Genomic DNA, 20807 nt, shown 5'->3' with positions numbered 1-20807 from the left:
CCCCTGCTGGTGAAAAAGGAACAGTATGTGTGTAAGTCCGTTTGTAATCTTATGGTATAATATGTCATAGTAATACAATAACTGCACTTTAACTCTGGTCTAACTCTGGTCTAGCTGTGCAATATTCATTGATTCTGGGCAAAACAATGGTTCATGTGCAATCCATTCCCTCGCACATATTTGTCTTGTTTTTACACTGTATATATTCTATTCATATTTTCCCATATTTCTTATATTTCCATACACTTAATTATTATTCTCCTTACACTTAATAAAGTTATCGCATTATTACTGACTTACTATTATTACTGACTCACTATTTACTCACTAGTGTTAATATATTATAACAAGGACTATTATGCATTGAGTATTTTTAATTTTAATATATTGGGTGCCTTTTATTCCAGAGTCTATTTATATACTAAGGTAGCATTTTCAATCCAGGGTTTTTCAATTATAACCTAGTTTTTTCTTTCTCTTTTAATAGTATATTAATATTTTCACACGATAAGCATGGAGCCTGTGCTGTTAATAAAGTTGTTAAGTTAAAAAAAAAGAAATCCTCTGGCGCCAACGGAAGTCATGTTGTGACCACGTGACTTCTCATTTCGCTTGTCATTGGCGGAAGCTTCCTGCGTGAGTTTCCCGCGAACTCGGCCCCGTGTAACCTGGGTGAGGAGGTGCAGGAGTCCGAGGACACGCTGCTCAGGTTCTTCTCTCTCTGCCACCACATTACAAACCTGAAGATTCACAAACATGGCGAAGCAAAGCTCTCTGTTCAGCTTCTTCGCCAAGTCCCCGCCGCCGGCCTCCAAGCCCAAGCCGAAGCCCAGTCCCTCTCCGACCGAGGCGGACCTGCCCTCCTCGGTGCACAAGTCCAGCTCGTCCCCGAAGGAGCAAGCGGCACAACAACAACAACAACAACAAGCCAAGAGTCACCGAGTCAAACCGAAGAGCGAGTCCCGGGCTGTGAAAGGTGGATTCAAGAAGCTGTTCGGAGACAAGGCCGCTGCAGAGAAAGAAAGGTGAGGTGGTGATGTCCGGCTCGGTGTAGCTCCTGGAACCACGTTCATCCCCGTTTGGCCTCTTCCTGGTGAAGAGCGTCTGCAAAAAGCAGGAAATACCTATGAAGTGTTTCTGCAAATGTGAAACTAGTCATTTATAAAAAAAACTAAGGAAATCATTCTGTTCATTTCATGCATTCAATGAGCCTGACACCTGAACAGTGACCCGATTTAACACCGGACAAAGAAGTTTCCACGGTTTAATTCACTGCTAATCCCATGTCACAACGTGGATTACAGGTGATCACCAGTGGCTGCAGACGGCTGCCATAACGTCATGTGCTGGTTTGGTGATAGTTGGTGTATTCGAGTTTTATCATAAACATTTGCTGCTTCAATAACAAAAGATTCATAATTTTGTTCCACATCCACGAGATGACATGTTTCCAATCAGTAAAGAAAAGGAAATCACAACATAATAGAATGAGCCTGGTGGCAACATTCATACTAAGAGTCATTCTCACAGTTGAATTACAGCAGCAGTAAAAACATGTCACCTATTTATCACTTTGAATTGTGGCAATCATTTGAAGTACAATTAAGTACAGTATTATAATATATGCAGAAAATGCAACTACATATCTCATATCAGGACTTGAGCATGACATGTAACTAGGGTTGCAATGGGGCGGAAAGTTTCCGGTAAATTTCCGGAAACTTTCCATGGGAAGTTTAGCTCGGGAATTTTGGGAATTTTGAAAATAAAAAAACTATGCAAATTAAACGCTGATCAATAAAAACATCATTCAAAACTCTATTTTAAAGATGTATGGAATGCAGCACACGCTGCACGTTGAATTTCAACCCTCCCCTGTGCATTCTTCCATCACATGCACAGATAACTCCCAGCATCCTTCACTCTACAGCAGGGCTAGTGAGGCCTGCTGTAGTGTGCAGGACTAGTCAGGTAAGTTTCGATGATATTACTGGGGAAAATATATTAGCATGCCGATTGAGGACTTTTCATCTGTTCATCTAGCCTATTTCCATTCATTTATCCATCAATTGTAAAATATTTACAGACGATTCAAATTGTTTAGCTAACTATTTATATCTCTGGCATTGCATTAGTGTTTTTTTACAAACTTTTTTCTCATCTTATTCTACAGAACAATGCCACGTGCACTATCTCATGTGTGGAGACATTTCACCCCATCCAATGTAGGAGGAAAGGCTGTGTACATTTGCAAATACTGTGCAAAGACCTATGTTAAGAATGACACAACGATGCAGAAGCATATAGTCAAGTGCCCAAAGTTTCCTCAGGGCTCAAATCAGCCTATGACAAAACAAAATGTTTATATTTATGTCTGTACATGACAAGGTAAAAACAGTTAGTATAAATTACCCACAACATTTCCAGTTTATTCCCGTTAATTCCCGTATATTCCCGTTAATTCCCATGCAAAGTTTCCAACTTTGAATATTCCCGGAATTTTGCAACCCTACATGTTACGTGTTATTGAGTGTTTTACAATGTTTTGTTCCAGTTTTAGTCATTCCATTTGGGTTCCTGCCTTGTAACCTGAACTATACTTTTAACATTATCATCATTGAACTTCAACTGTTGCACAGATGTAAAATTATGGGAATTTTCATTTATAAGTATTTCAAAAAAAGGCATTAAATATACCCAGGATGCTGTGCAGTTACACTTTCACTTAGACCTGGATCAGTGGGGGCGCTAATACATTATTTCCTTGCCTTTTGATTTTCTTTTCTCCGGCAGCTCCACATGCTCGTTCAGTGCCGGTGCCCTCGTGTGGGCGAAGTTGGAGGGACACCCTTGGTGGCCATGCATGGTGGTACCCCAACCTCTGACTGGTCAGCAGATGAGAGGCCGCGGTCGAGCGCAACGCATTCATGTCCATTTCTTCGATGAACCTCCCACCAGAGGATGGGTCAGCACCAAATATATCAGAGCGTATCAAGGTTGGCAGCAATTACTCCTGTAATGACAATACTAAAAATCAAATGTATAAATTATTTTGTGTCATGGCCTCCATGAAGCAAACTTAATGGCTGTTTTGACCCAGTTGAGTGATGACTTTGTTCTCTGTTGTTTCAGGGTCTGATAGCAGTGACGCCAAAACCGGCGGGGTGTTCTTCAGCAGCAAGCGTGTGATCCAACGTGCGATGGAACTTGCTGACGGAGTCATGTTCGACAGCCCGGAGAAAAGAATACAGATGCCGCTCTGCAAAGACCCATCTGATGATGAAGATGAGTATGAAGAAGATATGGAGGTAACATTGTTTTAACATTCAGTTGGCATGCTGTAAATATGTATTTAAAAATAGTTTCTAAAATATTTAATGAGTCATTCAATTTCATTTTATTCTAGTCCAATTTTTGCCTATAGCGTCTAATCCTAACATTACTCTAGGCACAGTAACACAGATATCACTTCTCATAGTTCATGGTGAGTCTAATCATGCCAACAATGTGTCTATGTTTTGTCAGGTCGACAAATCAACTCTATCTGATGAAGAGCTCAGTGATGAGGATGACCAGACACACGAGGAAGAGAAGTCATCCAAAGCTGGTCGCCGTTCATCCCGGGCTTCAACAGAACAGAGCAACAAGGCCAAGAGACGTCGCATTGTTATTGCCTCAGACAGTGAGGACTCGGGTGAGGAATTTAAACCAGAAAAGACTGCTTCCAGCAGTGAGGATGAAGAGGAAGAAGAAGCAACAGTGAGTAGTGAAGAGGAGAAAGAGGAGAGCATGGATGAGTCCGAGGTAGAAAGCCCCATCAAGCCTGCGAAGCGCAAACGTCCTGAAGAAAGGCCGGCTAGTGCAAAACCCAAACTGGCAACTACCCCATCTGCTGCGCCTAAACGAGCTCCAGCAGCTGTCGCCGCGGACACAAAGTCCCGCTTGTCCGCCTTCTCCGCCCCCGACAGCTTTGACAGCCAAGCAAACGGTTCAGGCGGCGGTGGAGCAGCAACGGTTTGGGACCACGACAACCTGGAGTGGTTGCAGGAAGGCCGGAGGAAAGACAAGCAAAGGAAGCGAGAGTCCGAGGATGGCTACGATCCTACCACCCTGTACGTGCCCGAAGACTTTCAGAACAGAACAACCCCGGGTATGCGTCGGTGGTGGCAGCTCAAATCGGAGATGTTTGACACAGTCATCTTTTACAAGGTGGGCAAGTTTTATGAGCTCTACCACATGGACGCTGTGATTGGAGTCAACGAGTTGGGTCTGACCTTCATGAAGGGGAACTGGGCGCACTCTGGTTTTCCGGAGATCGGCTTTGGCCGTTTCTCGGACGTGCTGGTCCAGAAAGGCTACAAGGTGGCTCGGGTGGAGCAGACCGAGACCCCAGAGATGATGGAGACTCGCTGTAAGACCATGTTCAAGCCCACCAAATTTGACCGTGTGGTGAAAAGAGAGGTGTGCCGCATTATCACTCGCGGAACCCAAACCTACAGTGTGTTGGACGGCGCCCCCTCGGAGAGTCAGAGCAAGTTCCTGCTGAGTTTGAAGGAGAAGGCAGAAGAGGACAGCTCGGGTCGATGTCGCACCTATGGAGTCTGCTTTGTGGACACGTCTGTGGGTTATTTCCACGTGGGTCAGTTCCCAGACGATCGTCACTGCTCACGCCTGCGCACCCTGATAGCCCACTTTGCACCAGTTGAGGTGCTCTTTGAAAGGGGGAACCCGTCCGTCGAAACACGCAAAATACTGAAGGCATCTCTATCCTCTGCTCTTCAGGAAGGGCTGAACGCAGGAACTCAGTTCTGGGATGCACAGAAGACGCTTAAAACCCTCTCAGAAGAAGACTATTTCAAAGATACAACAGGCAAGGAGGAGAAGGCTGGAAACCATTTTCTGCCTCCTCTTTTGAAGAAGATGACCTCTGAGAGTGATTCTCTGTGCCTTACTCCTAAAGAGGGCCACGAGCTGGCTCTGTCAGCACTGGGTGGATGCATTTTCTACCTGAAGAAATGTCTGGTAGATATGGAGCTGCTCTCCATGGCCAACTTTGAAGAATACGTCCCTGTGGACGTTGAGATGGAGAAAGCTGCCGGACCCGCCAGTTTCTTTGCCAAGACTCGTCAGCGAATGGTCCTCGATGGGGTGACGCTGGCAAACTTGGAAATCTTTCAGAATGGCTCAGGAGGAACCGAGGGGACGCTACTGGAACGTTTGGACACCTGCGCTACCCCATTCGGCAAGAGGCTGCTGAAGCAGTGGCTCTGTGCTCCGCTGTGTAACCCCAAATCTGTGAAAGACAGACTGGATGCCGTTGAGGACCTGATGGGAGCTCAGGCCCAGGCTACCGAGGTCTCAGACCTGCTGAAGAAACTCCCAGACCTGGAGCGTCTCCTGAGCAAAATCCACAGCATTGGAACTCCTCTGAAGGGCCAGGACCACCCTGACAGCAGAGCGGTTCTCTACGAGGAGGTCACCTACAGCAAACGCAAGATAACAGACTTCCTCTCCGCACTGGAAGGTTTCAAAACTATGCAGGAAATCATTTCGATCCTTGCTCCCATGACGGGGGAGTTTCGCTCCTCGCTGCTCCGTCAAGTCGTCAGCCTGAAAGGTGAGAACAACGGCCTCTTTCCCGACCTCTCTGCCGAACTCCGGCGCTGGGAGACGGCTTTTGACCACCAGAAAGCCCGCACCACCGGTATCATAAGCCCGAAACTTGGCTTTGACCCGGAGTACGACGAGTCCCTGACCGGGGTCAAGAACTGTGAACGAGAGCTGCTGGATTACCTGGACAGACAGAAGAAGAGGCTTGGCTGTAAAAACATGTCCTACTGGGGAACAGGAAGGAACCGCTACCAGATGGAGGTGCCCGACAGCTTCTCCGAGCGGAACATTCCTGAAGAGTATGATGTGAAGTCTACAAAGAAAGGCTGGAAGCGTTACGTGACAGCGGAGACTGAGCAGATGTTTTCCGAGCTGCAAGGATTCGAGGAGAAGAGAGACGCTGCCTTGAAAGACTGCATGAGGAGGCTCTTCTTCAACTTTGACAAAGACTACAGAGAGTGGAAGACTGGTGTCGAGTGCATGGCAGTGCTTGGTAATTATCTTTTTTTTCTATTTGACAGCATGCATAAGTATTATTTTTATATTATGCTAGCACAGAAAAAAGAGTTCCTCTTCACATCTACTAAGTTATATTGTATGTTTCTCTTTCTTATATCGTAACGGTTTCAGAGGAAAAAACAAGCAGGTGTCTGCTCTTAATACATTTCCTGCAGCTGTTACCAACATATCTCCATGTTGGTGCAACATCCTTAATATGATGTTGCAACAGTCTGAGTTTGTTGAAAACCTATCTCTCATTAGCTGAAAACTTAACTAAGTTGAATATTAGAGGCACATCTGATAAGGCCAAATCGATATTATGTCAATAATTCTCAATTTGCAGTCATCAAACTTGTTGTCAAAATTGTATTGTTTTTTTTCTTTCTTAGTTTAACCTTAAACCATATTATAAATAACGAAATAAAAAAACAATGCACGATAAGGTAGAACCTGAATTAACCCAAATAACATTTATGTAAAATATAAACATGAATTTACATCTTTTCAGCATCTTTTATTCTGCAAAATGTAAGTTTTTGTGTTTTTATTTATTGTTGTTTTAACAGAGAGAGACCAAATCAAGACGGTATTCTGTTAAAAAAGAAGACAGAGCCTAATTCCTCTTAACCTTAACTACCACTTAATTGTCTTGTCTTTTCTCCTAGATGTGCTGCTGACCCTGTCACGCTACAGTCAGGATGGAGACGGACCGATGACCAGGCCGCAGCTGGTTCTCCCTGAGGGTAACAAGCAGGTAGCGCCCTTTGTGGACATCGTCGGATCCCGCCACCCGTGTGTCACCAAGACCTTCTTTGGTGACGACTTCATTCCAAATGACATCTTTATCGGCAGCGACCAAACAGACGAGGAGAGAAGCCCCGCGTTGTGTGTCCTTGTCACGGGACCGAACATGGGTGGAAAGTCCACTCTCATGAGACAGGTGGGTCACCTATGGACACATGAACAGAAAGAGATAATGACGTGGACAGTGCAGGTCTATGAAAAGTCTCTGTTGGTCCATGTTCTCATGCAGCTCTGCTCTCTGTGCACAGTGTGGGCTTGTGATCATCCTGGCTCAGCTGGGTTGCTACGTTCCTGCTGAGAGCCTGCGCTTCACACCAGTCGACAGAGTCTTCACCAGACTGGGAGCCTCTGATAACATTATGGCTGGTAACATCACACATTCTTGTTATGAATACAAGCTGTGTCCATATTCAGGAGTCGCCTCCTTTGGAGGACATAGTAGACCACATATAGACAGGCTGGATATCTGTGATCAGCGTTAACAGCTTGTCCTGCTCTTTCTGCTGTCGCCCAGCAACAGAGTTACAGTTGGACAGGAGGAGAAGGTTCTAATGCCTTTTTTTTTTTTTTTAGTTAGTTTGATTGAGTTGAAGCCTGATGTTTAAGCATCGAAAGTCTTGTCACTTTCTGGCACAATTACCTCTGAGAAACCGTTCATCGCTGATGCACAATGAATCCTGGGATAGGTTGGCCCGAGGAGGATCCACCCGCTGGAGCCTTTGTTTCTTTGCGATGAAAGGATTTGGACGAGCCTCTGAAATGAGATTATCAGGTCGCATCGCTGTGACGCAGTCAGCCTTTAAATGCAGCCACTGAAGGATGAAGCTCCTGAATTGAGACTCAGCTTTTATTTATTGATCTGAGCTTCCTCCTCATGTGTTTGACTTTTATTGTCCAATCTGTCTTCTCTATGTAGGAGAGAGCACCTTCTTTGTGGAGTTAAGTGAGACTGCCAGCATCCTGCACCATGCCACCAAGCATTCACTCGTGCTCCTGGATGAATTAGGTATTATTATTTATATGGCTCATTCATGCGCTTTCTCTTCAGAACTGTTCAGTCTCTGTGGCGGTTTGTTTGTTTTGTGTGATCATTCAGTGGTGACCTATTTGCAGGAAGGGGCACAGCCACATATGATGGCACAGCGATTGCCAGTGCTGTTGTGAATGAACTCGCTGAGAAGATCTGCTGTCGCACACTCTTCTCCACACATTACCACTCCCTGGTGGAGGACTACACCAACAACCCTGCTGTGCGGTTGGGCCACATGGTGAGTACTGCGACACAAAAACAAGCTATATACAGCAACGACAGGCGGTGACTAAAATTATAATCCAGGGAAATATCTGACCATGTTGTGGTGCATTCTAAATGTGCTTTCCCCTGATTTGTCCCTTTTTCAGGCGTGCATGGTGGAGAATGAATGTGAGGATCCAAGTCAGGAAACCATCACATTCCTCTACAAGTTCATCGGTGGAGCTTGTCCAAAGAGTTACGGCTTCAACGCTGCTCGACTTGCGAACCTCCCAGAGGAGGTCATCCAGTCAGGACACAGGAAGGCCCGAGAGTTTGAGAAGGGCACCCTGAGCCTCAGACTGTTCAAGTATGTGTTCATATTACTGTTTTTGTACTGTTACTGCAGTAACACTTTGATTTGAACTTGGTGTCTGTAACTGTATGACAAAGTATTTGTCATTTTCAAACTACCTGTTGTAAATGGGCTATCGGTTGTGGTGCATCTGATGAGAACGTTTTTTGAGATGCACGTTCCACATACAGAGAGATTTCTGGAATAAGTGAAGTCGTAAGGAAATGAGCTGCAATGAGAACTGATGCTGGCTTGAGATCCTCTCCCCCTGGATGAACCAATCTGACTGATTCTTGAGAAACAACAAAACCCTTTTGAATATCCAGACGTTAACAATATCCTTGCAGTCGACCACTACCAAACATTTCCTCCTCCACAGGAGGCAAATTCCTCAAACTGTAGTTCTTTCTTTAGAAAACTGTTACTTTGACAGTCTTTTCAAAGTCCTGATACTTGTGATAAGGTGGAGCTGATTAGCCAATTATTAAGTGAGCCAAGATCACTAAATTATTTGTGAACCCTGTACCAAAGTATATTTAACAAGATGCTCCACATTCCTCGTTTTAACACAGGCCACAGGCTGATCTCCTGATATTTATATATGTATCCTAAATTTACACTTTATTATCGCAATGTCTATTTTAGTATTTCTTCATTGTGGCATGAATACTCGGTCAAAGAATCTCGGACCAAAGTATTGTTCTGATTTCCTCTCCCCTTCTCTCTTGCAGGAAGCTCTGCCAGTTCGCTGAAGATGCCACTAAGGGCGGCACACACTTTCATTCACTTGTTCAGATGCTCAACAATGTGTAGTTGTTAAAAAAAAAACATTGTTTCTGGATCATTTGTTTAGTCAGCACTTGAAAAAACACTACTGTAATGATCTAATAAAGTTTATTTTTAAAAAAAGGACAATGTTTCATCTAGGAAATTAAACCCCTTTAATTCACGCTAGCGCCTACATAACGGTTATTGAATACTTCACAATATATTAAGTCTAGATGTTATGATACATGCATACATTTCAGTCTGTATGAAAAACCCACAATCACCAGTACACATGAATGAGAGGGGGGGTGGGGGTGCTGGGGGAAATGAAACCATATAGGTACTTGTCTCAGCTTCAGTAGAGTAAAAGCATTTCCAATTCGCCAGCAACGTTGGCAAATGAGGGAACAAACACGTCCGGTTTGTTGTGCTTTCACAAGACTTGTCGGCTTATTTTTTCTGAGCCTTAAATGTAAAAAATAAAATCTGTCCTATTAAAGAAATTGTACATCTTGGCCTTGTAGCAGCATGTGTGGCTGTTCATTGACTAACAGACCTATATAGATTTTGCAATCTACCAAACTGATATATCTGTATACCGCAGTGGGTACAATCATACAAATGTCCCAACAAATGCATAATACCTGGACCCCAGCCAGCTGATCAGCCATGTAATAGATGAGTTTGATATTAATATTAAATAAAAAAGGCAATATCTAGTATATAAACTAAATTCCTAAACTCTTAAAACGACTGCGGGCTTGAGAAAAAATGCTGGATTTTGAATGACAAACAGAAAATATGCATAGATTATGTAAAACAGACATAACTGTTCAGCTCGCTAACAAAGACAACGTTCATCAACAAGTCCTGTGAAAGCACATCGCAGCTTCTATTTTAACTGTATTGCAAAATGTAAATGAGTCAACGTTGCTGGAGAAAAGGTTTAGTGTTTTCCTCTCTTTTCTCTGATCTTTCATAGAAAGAAGTTAAATACCGTGACATGAGTATAATTACAGCAATTCTAGGGTATAACAAAACAAATTTAAACACATTTAATAAAATAAAGACATTCAAGTACAGTAAGATTTTTGCATGAAAATACAAAACTACACAAAAAGCATTAAAATCAAAATCTCAACAGTTGTCTCGAGGGGGGGGAAGAGAAAAAGCTGAAGTGCTAGGTCATTTTTCCCGTACGTATCGTACGAGCACGTCGGTTGCCCAGTGATGGAAGCATTGCTGTGTTTTGGAGAATTCGCCTCCTCGTGAGAAAAGTTGTGCCTCCTCTGACTGTACATGGCTGCAGAACCTCGTTCCTCCACTTCTTCAGTAGCAGGTGAGCCTGTGGCTTTTTGTCCATCTCATCAGTTTCACAACCACAAACTCTGAGTCAGCTGCTCTTCTGCTCGGTCCCACTGAAGTCTTTTTTGTGTAAAATAATTGATGAGGAAAAAAGGTGAGGCATCCATAATCGGACTTTAGGTTTTTCCTCTAAATGTCTCCTTGTAGCATATTCGTGTAGAGTCTCTTTTTTTTTAAAGTCACTGTATATGCTCTGTCAAAGTGAATCTGTACTTTAGTTTGGATTTCGTCCTCCGCCGCACAACGTAAAGTGTCTTATGTCCGTTACTGCTGGAGCGAAGGGGGCTTCAGCTCTGGAGCTCAGTTGTGCTGCAGTGTGTTGGACTCTATAGGAGGAGCTGAGTCATACAGTGTGTCTGTGTCGTGAGTCGGCTCTCCGGCTAATGTGCATGGATTTGACAGCGTCCCTGCACCACAGTCACAGAAGAATCTGTAGGTGGAGATATAAGAAGGAGGAGAAATATCATCAGTTAAACTCCATGGAGGTAAACAGGAAAACACAGTTGGTATAGTATCTATATTACATATATTAACTCTGGACAACAGAATATAAGGTTTGAGGGCTGATTGCTATATTAAACTTAACTGATGATCCTTTGCAAATGCTATTTCTTGTTTTCTAATAAAGGTGTACATTAACTAATGTTAAAAAATTTGCGTTACAGCAAGAAGAAAACAGATGATTAAAAATTCGAACTGCCTTATTTGGTCATTTAGTGGCCGGGATACGATTCTTTTAATTTTAAGTGGGTTGTGCAAGTTTTGATTGTCCCTGGTTTTGTTTTAGGTCCGTCGTTCATATTCTATGTTTTCTTTACTCTTCACTCTTAATGAGTCATTCATTAGCCCACATAATCTGTTGGTAGATGAAGCTGTCTTCATCTCCGCTGTATTTGATTGACAGCATTTTTTGGTGATTTGAGAAAATGTCCCTTTTAAGCCCCTCTGGCTGTCTTCAGCAGTTAAACATGGACAGAAGATGCATTCTCTGCTGATCAGCTGCTATGAGCTCATATACAGAAACGTGTGCAATGCATTTTATGTTTACACAACAAGATTATTTGTTATTGCCTGATCTCCTCACTGTTTCTTATTGTTATTGTTTATGATGTTATGATCAAACCTGCTCCTCTGACACTCATGATCGATCCCTTTCTAAACCATGTTAGATCCCACTCATCAAGGATGGAAACACAAATTTGGTTTTATGCAGGTGTAATAATAAGGTCAGGGTTTCAATTGGTCGCACCGTGGTCACAAAACTAACATCATTCATTTGAAGAACTATGGAAAAGTAAAACTGACCTATCGTGTCTGATGAACTCCACGTCATGTCCTTGGTGACACTTCTTGATGCAGTTCACGCAGATGGCGTTGCGGTCTGTGGTGTTACAGGTGTGACACCTGTGGGAACCCAAGCGTGCTCGTTAACTTTCACAAAAAATGTGCAACAGCATATTCTACTAAATACAAACATACATTACCTGTAAAAATCATGCATTGGGTAGCTGGTGTAACTTGAAATCTTGTACAGGCACTGACCTCTGCTAACAGCCTTTTCAATTGCATCTTGATTGTTCATTATTTTATTATCTGGAGGACAGAAAGCAGAAATTAATGAAGTTCATGCGACTTGCATTTGAGGAATTGTCAAGACAAAGTGTTCAAATCTTTCTGAGATGAAACGCTACCTTTCATCGTAACATTGACACCAGATGCCAGGAACAATCCCCCGAAGCGATTGTTGAAGATCTGGTTTCCCTCTAGGGTCGCTGTGGCATGATTGGTGATCTCAATACCTGCCATTAAAAAAACACAAAGCACACATTCCATATTACAGTGAACTGTTTGCTTACTCTGACATATTTCAATATTGAGACCTCATCACAAATTTGCATGACGACAGCTCGTGCACAGGTTTTACTCACCTGCAGCAAAACCGTCAAATATTCTGTTTTTCCGCAGGACCGGGTGGCTGTTGGTGCTAATGAGGACTCCTGCTTGGGCATTTCTGAAGATGTCATTTTCTTCTAGCAAACCTTAAAAAATAGACAAGGACAAAGTAATTTACAGAAACTTCTTACATGAAACTAAAAAAAAGGCAAATTGAATATTATTTCTGACTCTACACTGACTCTGGCCAAATTAAATCCAGACGTCCCCCTCCTGACCATTTCTTTCGTAAAAACAAATTGATGGTTACCTCTTCCTCCATTGAATATACAGATCCCACCATCTCTCCCGTCGTGGATCTTATTTCTCCGCAGAGTGGGGTTGCTGTCCGTCTTGATCCACACTCCAGCCATGGCATTGTCAAAGATCTCATTGTCCTCGATAAAGCCCAGGCCTGAAACGCACATTTGTATTTCGTCATAAGAGAAATATTGCCATGAAAGTCAAACAGCTGATTAGCAGATGGTTCTTGGTATCTCACCTGAGTTGTAGACCAAAATGCCTCCATTCTGGCCTCCCCAGATCTTGTTCCGCCTGATCTTAGGATTGCTGCCAGTCCTGTGAAAGAAAACAAAGGACACACAAGGGAGAGTTGATCCACTGCTTCACCAATGCGACATGCAATTCCTTCCTGGAAACGCTGACATCACCGCGACAGTCATCACATCAAAACAACAGCTTTTGTATCACTTTCGATTTCCAACACACCTAATTTGAACTCCAGAGTACATGTGATTGTAGATATCATTGTCCTCCAGCACCCCATGGCCATTGTCATAGAAGTAGACCCCAACCTGTTTCAATGAAAAAAACATTAGTATAAAATGCATTTTATAAATGTGTGTCAATATGACAGATATATCCACATAAGATCAAGACTGTTATTTAGTACATATATGAGAGAATGACAAAAGTGTTGGTGTAACTTCATCACATCATCTTCGAGTTTGCGTCTGCTTTTTCTGGTTTGTGACTTTACATTTATTTCTCAACATTAAACTGTCGTGTAGTCTTACCTGCTTCCCGCTGTGTATCCTGTTCCTCCTCAGTACTGGCGTGCTGCCTGTTGTCACCCACACTCCTGCCAGCGTGTTGCTGTACACCTCATTCTCCTCGATGACGCCTTGTCCTTTTTCATGCTGAGTGATACACAACAACCCATACGTTAGGGCTGTTCCCAACTGATAGCATTAAAAGCTAAAGAAGGTGAAAAGATTCCAAGATGTAACACTACTTCTAATATTTTTATAAACTTAATGAGTTTAAGGGCAAATGGTGGTTTGAAAATATTTACCACGTAAATGCCGCCATGTTGGCCATCATGGATCTTGTTGTGTCTGACAATTGGGCAGCTGTTTGTCCTGATCTGGATTCCTGCTAGGGCGTTACCGTAGATATCGTTGCCTTCGATGAGGCCTCGGCCGTCACCAAAAATGTAGACGCCACCTTGATTGCCATTAAAAATGGCATTGCCCCTATTTGGATGAAAACAAGACATATCAGGACATGAACCAATGACTATTTCTATACCATTTAGATAATACTTTCAGTTTCATATTTGAGCTTTGAACTCAAGACCACACTGACCTTATTGTGGGGTCACTGTTCGACGTGATCCACACTCCCGCAAAGTTATTTGCATAGATCTTGTTTTCGATGAACTGGCCACGGCCCTTTTCGTGCACGTAGATCCCCCCCGTCTGGCCGTGATGGATCTCGCAGCGGACCACCGTTGGATTGGCGTAGGCCTTTACCTCAAAGCCGGCTATACGGTTCCTATGAATGTTGCAGCTCTCAAAGTAACCCTGGAAATGGAAATGGAGAAATACTAAATACTGTGTCCAGGATTAAGAATGTTGTGTAAAACAACATACAATTCTTATAATAATTCAACTATATACACTGCAAACACTAATTATACTTAAATGCAGGTCTTCAAACATTGATATTCATATGAGAGCATTTTACAAATGCGGCATTGCAGTGACACCGTAATTAGTGCAGTTCTTCAAAACGGCTCACTTATTGTGAAGCAGTCAAGGTAAACAACTTAAGCTGTCAGCAAACAGGAAACAGTTAAAAAAAAAAAAATCGACAAACACTAGTAAACTGTATCTTACCATGCCGTGGTCGAATGTAAAAACACCCACGTCCCTGCCGTGGTGGATGTGATTCCTTCTGATAATTGGATTGCCATGGTTCTTCACCCAGATCCCAGCCAGAGCGTTGTTGGAGATCTCGTTGTCTTCATATATTCCCTGAAATAATGACAATGTTGTGTGATTAAAGCTATTTTTTTATATACCATTATGACAGCCCTTGTTCATTGTACGTCATCATGTATTTAATGTAAATTAATTGTTGTAAACCACTTTGATCTGCATTGTAGTTGCTATATACTGTTAACATAATATGTGACATGAATGTTTGTGTTACCTGTGCATGGTCGGTGATATAAAGTCCGACATTTTCACAGTCACTGATGTTGCAGTGCTTGATCGTGGGACAAGCACCTTGGCCGCTGACACAGACTGCTGAACCCACTGAAACGAGCAGGATAGATTTATTTATTAGCACGACATAAAATCCAGCGGTTACGACAACAGATTCATTAAGATCATTACCTGTGCACGTGCTGCGTATGATGCAGTGGTCGATGATGGGGCTGCAGTTGACTGTAATCTCCAAGCAGTGATGTGCATTGTGGTGCTGGGCGGATTTATCATCAGGATTGAACTGCAGTGGCCACAATAAATGTTAGCAACAGTACCTGACATACTGGGTGAGTGTGCGTGTTAACTTTGAAAAGTCATCTCACCCTAATGGTCATGTAGCCAACGTAAGCATCTTCTGAGCCTTCCATGAATACAAACGTGGAGTCTCTGGTGTTCTCAATGATGACTTTCTCTGCTACTTTTCCAGGAGCTGCAGAACGATCAGAGAAGTTAAAGTTGACACACAACTTGATGAATACACAATAAAGTGGTATTCGGGACTTTTGACACACACATACCTGCTCCGATCATTGTGATAGGCGACTCGATGTAGATCCACTCGTCTGTGTAAATGCCAGAGTGGACGAATATGAGGCCGTCAAAGTGAGGCTCCTGACCCCCTCCGAGCGCGTCCTCGATGGTGTCATAATACTGGAGAAAGAACCCAAGTTAGGTCAATGACAGGAGCATTTAAACAGGGGGAAGAATAAAAAAAAAAGAAGTTGAAAAAAGGTCACTTACAAACATGTTATCTCTCCCTTTGTATCTGGCAGGATTACTGTAGAAGTGTTCTGCAAAGCCTGGTTTAACATGTGCTCCTTTATACTGTAAAAAAAACCAGTCAAACTATCATTTTACTATCACATTTTGAAGAAACAAATGATTCATAAGGAAATAATTGAGACAACAAAGGCATTTCACTGACATGAACCAGATGGAGGGAAACAAGTCCTTAAGAGAAAACAAATTGTCTAGGGAAATCAATCCTGAAAGGTCAATATAACATTAAAAAAACTATTTAAACACCATCACACTCAGTGAAAGTCACCATTATGGCTTGTGGCATTACCCTCTCACATGACATTAGCTGTCTGTACACTGGAGGATTTAACGTCGCACAGATGGAAACTGCAAAGTCAGTGCTAGTACTACATACTGTATATCAACAATAAAACCTCTGATAAGAAGAGAAATGCTCTGTTCCAACAGCTGTGACATTGTGTCATCCGCTTCATGGTAAAATATGAAATCATGTGTTTCTTTTTAGGATGGTGACAGACTTTTTAGGGGGACAAAAAAAAGGAAGATTTTGAAGTGATCAGCAGTGAATCACTGAGCCCAGAGGTGGTTCCGTACCAGCTGCTGAAAACTTTCCTTCCACGGGTTTGGCTGTTCGTAGTCTTCTGGGTTTATCTGGTAGAACTTCCCTGCCTCAGGGTGCATCATGGGTCGTGTGTATTCAAAAACTTCCATGTAAAGCCTCTTCCTGAAACATGAAGGAAGAATAATGGTTAACATCGTCCTCCTCTCTTTTGTGGTAGCTTTTCTTTGTCTCCGAACACAGACTGAGAAAAACATTGTTTGTGATTGCAAATGAGATGCATAACCAAAACAAAGGCATATTAAAAATACTATAAAAACCATAATGAGTTGAACATGTATCTATGTATATGGAATTCTTGCCCAAGGAACATTTGAACTAAGTATCATATATTCTAAATTTAACGCTGCTATTTACTATTGACTAAATAAACACAAAAGGCACAAAATAACTAACATAAGGTAGTGATAAGGAGAAAGTCTACAGATAATCTATTTCAAGATTTCTCACCATAGGATGGGGTCATTGGCCAGCTCACTGAAGCGTTTGCACACACATGCGGCACGGCACAGGTCCTGCTCCAACAGGTACGAGAAGATCTTTAGCACCACCTCGTCCGGAAGCTTCTCCTGCAAGTACTGCTCTGCTGGAGCTGCTGGGAGGAGGATGACCACAGAATCAGAATAAAATATTTAGAAAGAACAGAGTTTTTGGGTGAGGTTAGACAGCTGCAGGACATATATGATCCCGATGACGATAGCAACACATTTCTGCAGAGAAACTGAAGCCTGCATTGGGCACTGCAAGATTCTGGGCTAAAATGAGTCTGAGAAGGGACATAAAAATGAAATTGGATATGGAGGTCTCTTAGATTTTAAGCGAAATCATGAGGAGCAACCATGAGCACAGCAGGAGAGACTAATGTCTTGACCCTGTACTCTGACATCTCAAAACCATTAAGTGCAAAGCCAAAAGCAAATAGCATACAATGGTTGCTTTGGCTAGCACTACACAGCATGAGAAAGACTCCAAATGCCACAAATAACATATCTATAATTTCCACTTTGTGAAACTCATGCATCTGCTTCATGTCTTTACCAAAGAGCTTTTTAAAGAGGTGACCACACAAGAGGTTGATACCATAACCTACAAATCATATTGTATAAATAGGCTCCATGCAGTTCACAGACCTCTCATTATAAAATTGAAAGAGAAAACATTTATTCACAGCAGAATTTGAAAACAGCGACATGACCCTTTGTGTGATACATTACAGCTCAATACCAGCAGACAACATCTGGGAGATACTGCACATTTTGCTCTGATAAATGGGTCATCACAGTTCTCTCATTGTATAGAATGACAAGGTATCAATAAACCTACTCCAATTACCCCCACAGTTATCCCTCAGAGCGGTCGGGAAATGCTATGATGAATGCACCTTTGCAGGTGACACATTAAAAGTGCAGTGATGGATTTTTTCTTACCTGGTAATTCTGGACACTTTCCTGAAACTCTTGGACGCTTAGGTCGGTGTCCAAAGTTGTCTGTGGTTGAAGTGGAAGCACCCTGTAGATTAAAAAAGCCAGAGGAAGTATAAAAAACATTGATTAGTGCTTTTTAACAAAATAAACAATGTCTACAATGCTTTCAGGGTGTCTGGTAAATGCACCTCCATGTTGGTCTTTGTCGGACACACAGTTCTCTTGGGAAGAGACTTTCTTCTAAGTTGGTAGGGACTGTTCTGAGCTCCTGGACCGGATTCTTCTGCAACCATATCTGCAGGGACGTCCTCATCTACAAATGGTGCAAAAGATAGAATAAATGAATACAATTACAATGCTGTTCAATAAACAAATGCAGAAGAATGGACGATGCAAAACAAACGGATAAACACAAGAAATGTGTTTTTGAGGCATTTATAAACAACATTTTCATGATGTAGCATTTCAGGAATGCTCATTAAGGATTTGAGTCATCTTTCAATAGCAAGCACTATGACTAAATAATATTAAGCATTCACATGAGCGTGCCATAGTGTTTCCTACTTTAGAGCCCTGATTCAGGTGTAGCTTCATCAACGATATTGGTTGTTACAGATAGTTTGTGGCATGAATTTAAACATTCAACTAAAGCTTAACTATAGACATATTTGCTTCAGCTTTATTACATTGTATGGTCCCTAGTGATCAATAGATTGTAACAACAGATTAGCAAAGGGAATTGAAATAAAAGTTCTTAATCAAACCTATTAGAGAAAACCCAGGTGAAAAACAAAACAAGTGTTGTTCGTTGCTTGCTCTGTGTGCTACAGCTTGATTACAGATTCTATCAAGAGGGGAAATCAATCATCAGAAAAACAAGCACAGCATAAACCCTGAGCTAAACAAGACATCAACTTGGAAACCTATTCACCATGGCATGATGAGTTGATAGATACCCCAGATGGGAGATGCAAACTCTGTCTGCTGGTTGCTCTGGTTGCAAGGTTGACTCTCCCCAGCTACTGGGCCAGTAACCACTACAAACCCTGGGTATGTAACAAACCAGGCCAAATACAACAACTTCTCTGAGAAATGTAATGATTCTCCGAACATCTTGGACTCAAACAAACATGTTTAATTTAGCAGCAAATATACAGTTTTACGTGAAAGGGGATAAGGTGGTTTCAACCTTCTGTTTTCATATCACACTATCATTTAAAGTCACATTAAAAAGACAACTGAGCCACGCTTTAAATATTTAGAATAAATGGACAAGGAGATGCACCCGAAAACCTTTTAATTATTAGGATAAGGAAAACTGTAAAATTTCTATTTATCATGACTTTAGAGGTGTATCAAGGTTTTTACCTAAGTGTTTCCTGTTTACAATAATTTCTTATAGGTAACAAGTGAGAGGAAACCTTCTGCAGCTGATGCTAAGAGATCCAGTATCACAACATGACACTAATCAACCGGACAACCTCAAATTAAGATTCAAGAACCAATCCCTAATGTTATTATTCCCTGTAGCAAAGGTCTCTCGCAGCGGTGATGGCAGCGGTGATTTAAGAGCATCTCTAATTCCAATGTTTACTTTGTAAAAATATGCAGTGGAGGTTCGTTTACATCACACTGCTGTCACAGCGGCAATGGAGAAAACCCTCACATGTAATGTGACCGAGTCGTCACAGAGATCTAACTACATTTACTACTGACAATAAATCCGTGCAGTAACATTTAAACGTTGTAGATCAAATAAAAGTTGAGGTTTTAAACACAAGAGGCGAAGGGAGCTAGCCAAGAATGCTAATAATAACAGCTAACTCGCAGAGGCTAGCCCCAGTTAGCATGCTACGACAAGGGGCAAAACCACTGTTTGTGAATCCCTCTCTTGCGTTTGTCACTCGTGAACCGAGTGACCCGTGGTCAGCCGCTTGTTAGCTTCATCGCGACGGTAACGTGGACTGGTCGGATAGGTACATCCGGCTGTGGAGTGAGTCCGGACCGGGGGAAGAAAGGCCGTGTCGGGGCAAAAATCAAGCAAAACAAAGCGCGGCCTTCACGCACAAAAGCCTCGGTGTTTCCTGGCTGCACGGCGCCCCTCCGAGGCTGCTGCTAGCCCCCTACTGCTCCACCTCAACAACCAGCCTGGCACTAATGGACGCGGCACGGGTGAACACAAATACAATTTTAATAAGTGCAACCATTAAACACACAGTTCGGAGCCGGGGGTGTTTGACAAGCAGCCCGGCGAGGCGAGCTCACATCACCTCTTTCCTGGTGGTTCCTCTCCGGCTGCACCGGGCGCGGCCTCGACACTCGCCTGGGTCTTCTGCTAACGTTACTGGCTCTGACGGAGTTCATTTGGTGGTGTTGTTAATCCTGAGGAAATGTCGAAGCCTTCCGCAGCAGAAGAGGCGACGCCGAGCACATCGACTAGGTGTTTCTCGTCAACACTGCACGATCTGCCATGTTCTAGCCGCGGCTCCGGTGGAAGAGAGAGAACAGGCGTACGGCGGTGTGTTATTCCCGTTCCCCTGCACTGGTCTCACGTCTGGTCCCGTTCCACTGGAGCAGGAGGAGCCATAACACACAGGCACGGTCCGTCAGGCCCCGGTCACATCACATGGGAGGAGGACCTGTCTCTCTCTCTTTCTCTCTCTCCGCCACCCGGCCCGTCGCTGGCTCCCCGGTCAGGACGGCCGAATCAACCGGGAGTTCACTGGTAGCACCGCCATGAGAGAACCTGCACTTTATCTGCTGTTTACACACAGGAGAGGAGAGCAGATCCATGATGCCACGTACTTTTACTGCAGCCAATTTATCTACGATTATGACTTAATTATGATTCATTATTACTCACTGTGACACCACAATATCAAAAAACACAGTGTATTTTAACATGGGTATAATTTAAACC

The 20807-nt window shown here is 42.9% G+C and overlaps 2 protein-coding genes across 3 annotated transcripts; one reads left to right on the top strand and one right to left on the bottom strand.

Moving 5' to 3' along the window:
• Positions 1-654: 654 nt before the first annotated feature.
• msh6 (mutS homolog 6 (E. coli)) lies at positions 655-9553 on the top strand. Its single transcript, XM_061086966.1, has 10 exons — positions 655-1025; positions 2794-2996; positions 3133-3308; positions 3526-6103; positions 6777-7051; positions 7164-7281; positions 7832-7921; positions 8029-8183; positions 8317-8516; positions 9233-9553. The coding sequence occupies exons 1-10, from the start codon at positions 757-759 to the stop codon at positions 9312-9314; spliced, it is 4146 nt and encodes a 1381-aa protein (XP_060942949.1). The 5' UTR covers positions 655-756; the 3' UTR covers positions 9315-9553.
• LOC133020416 (F-box only protein 11) lies at positions 9381-20444 on the bottom strand. 2 transcript variants are annotated; one of them, XM_061086967.1, is made up of 22 exons: positions 20158-20444; positions 18076-18200; positions 17891-17972; positions 16914-17058; positions 16439-16568; positions 15824-15907; positions 15601-15733; positions 15406-15512; positions 15212-15323; positions 15024-15130; positions 14708-14845; positions 14175-14392; positions 13882-14062; positions 13604-13726; positions 13296-13381; positions 13069-13145; positions 12838-12981; positions 12563-12673; positions 12326-12433; positions 12119-12227; positions 11940-12038; positions 9381-11064 (listed from the first exon to the last, which is right to left on the bottom strand). In XM_061086967.1, exons 1-22 carry the CDS (start codon positions 20249-20251, stop codon positions 10935-10937), a joined length of 2643 nt encoding a protein of 880 aa, XP_060942950.1. In that variant the 5' UTR covers positions 20252-20444; the 3' UTR covers positions 9381-10934. The 2 variants fall into 2 exon arrangements, with proteins under 2 accessions (XP_060942950.1, XP_060942951.1); XM_061086968.1 differs by having other exon boundaries at positions 16914-17055.
• Between the last annotated feature and the right edge of the window lie 363 nt (positions 20445-20807).

This window comes from Limanda limanda, chromosome 15 (assembly GCF_963576545.1).
Source record: "Limanda limanda chromosome 15, fLimLim1.1, whole genome shotgun sequence".
In the NCBI taxonomy this organism is placed as follows: Eukaryota; Metazoa; Chordata; class Actinopteri; order Pleuronectiformes; family Pleuronectidae; genus Limanda; species Limanda limanda.
Note: the sequence above shows the minus strand (reverse complement) of the source record. Positions and strands in the feature narration are given on the sequence as shown.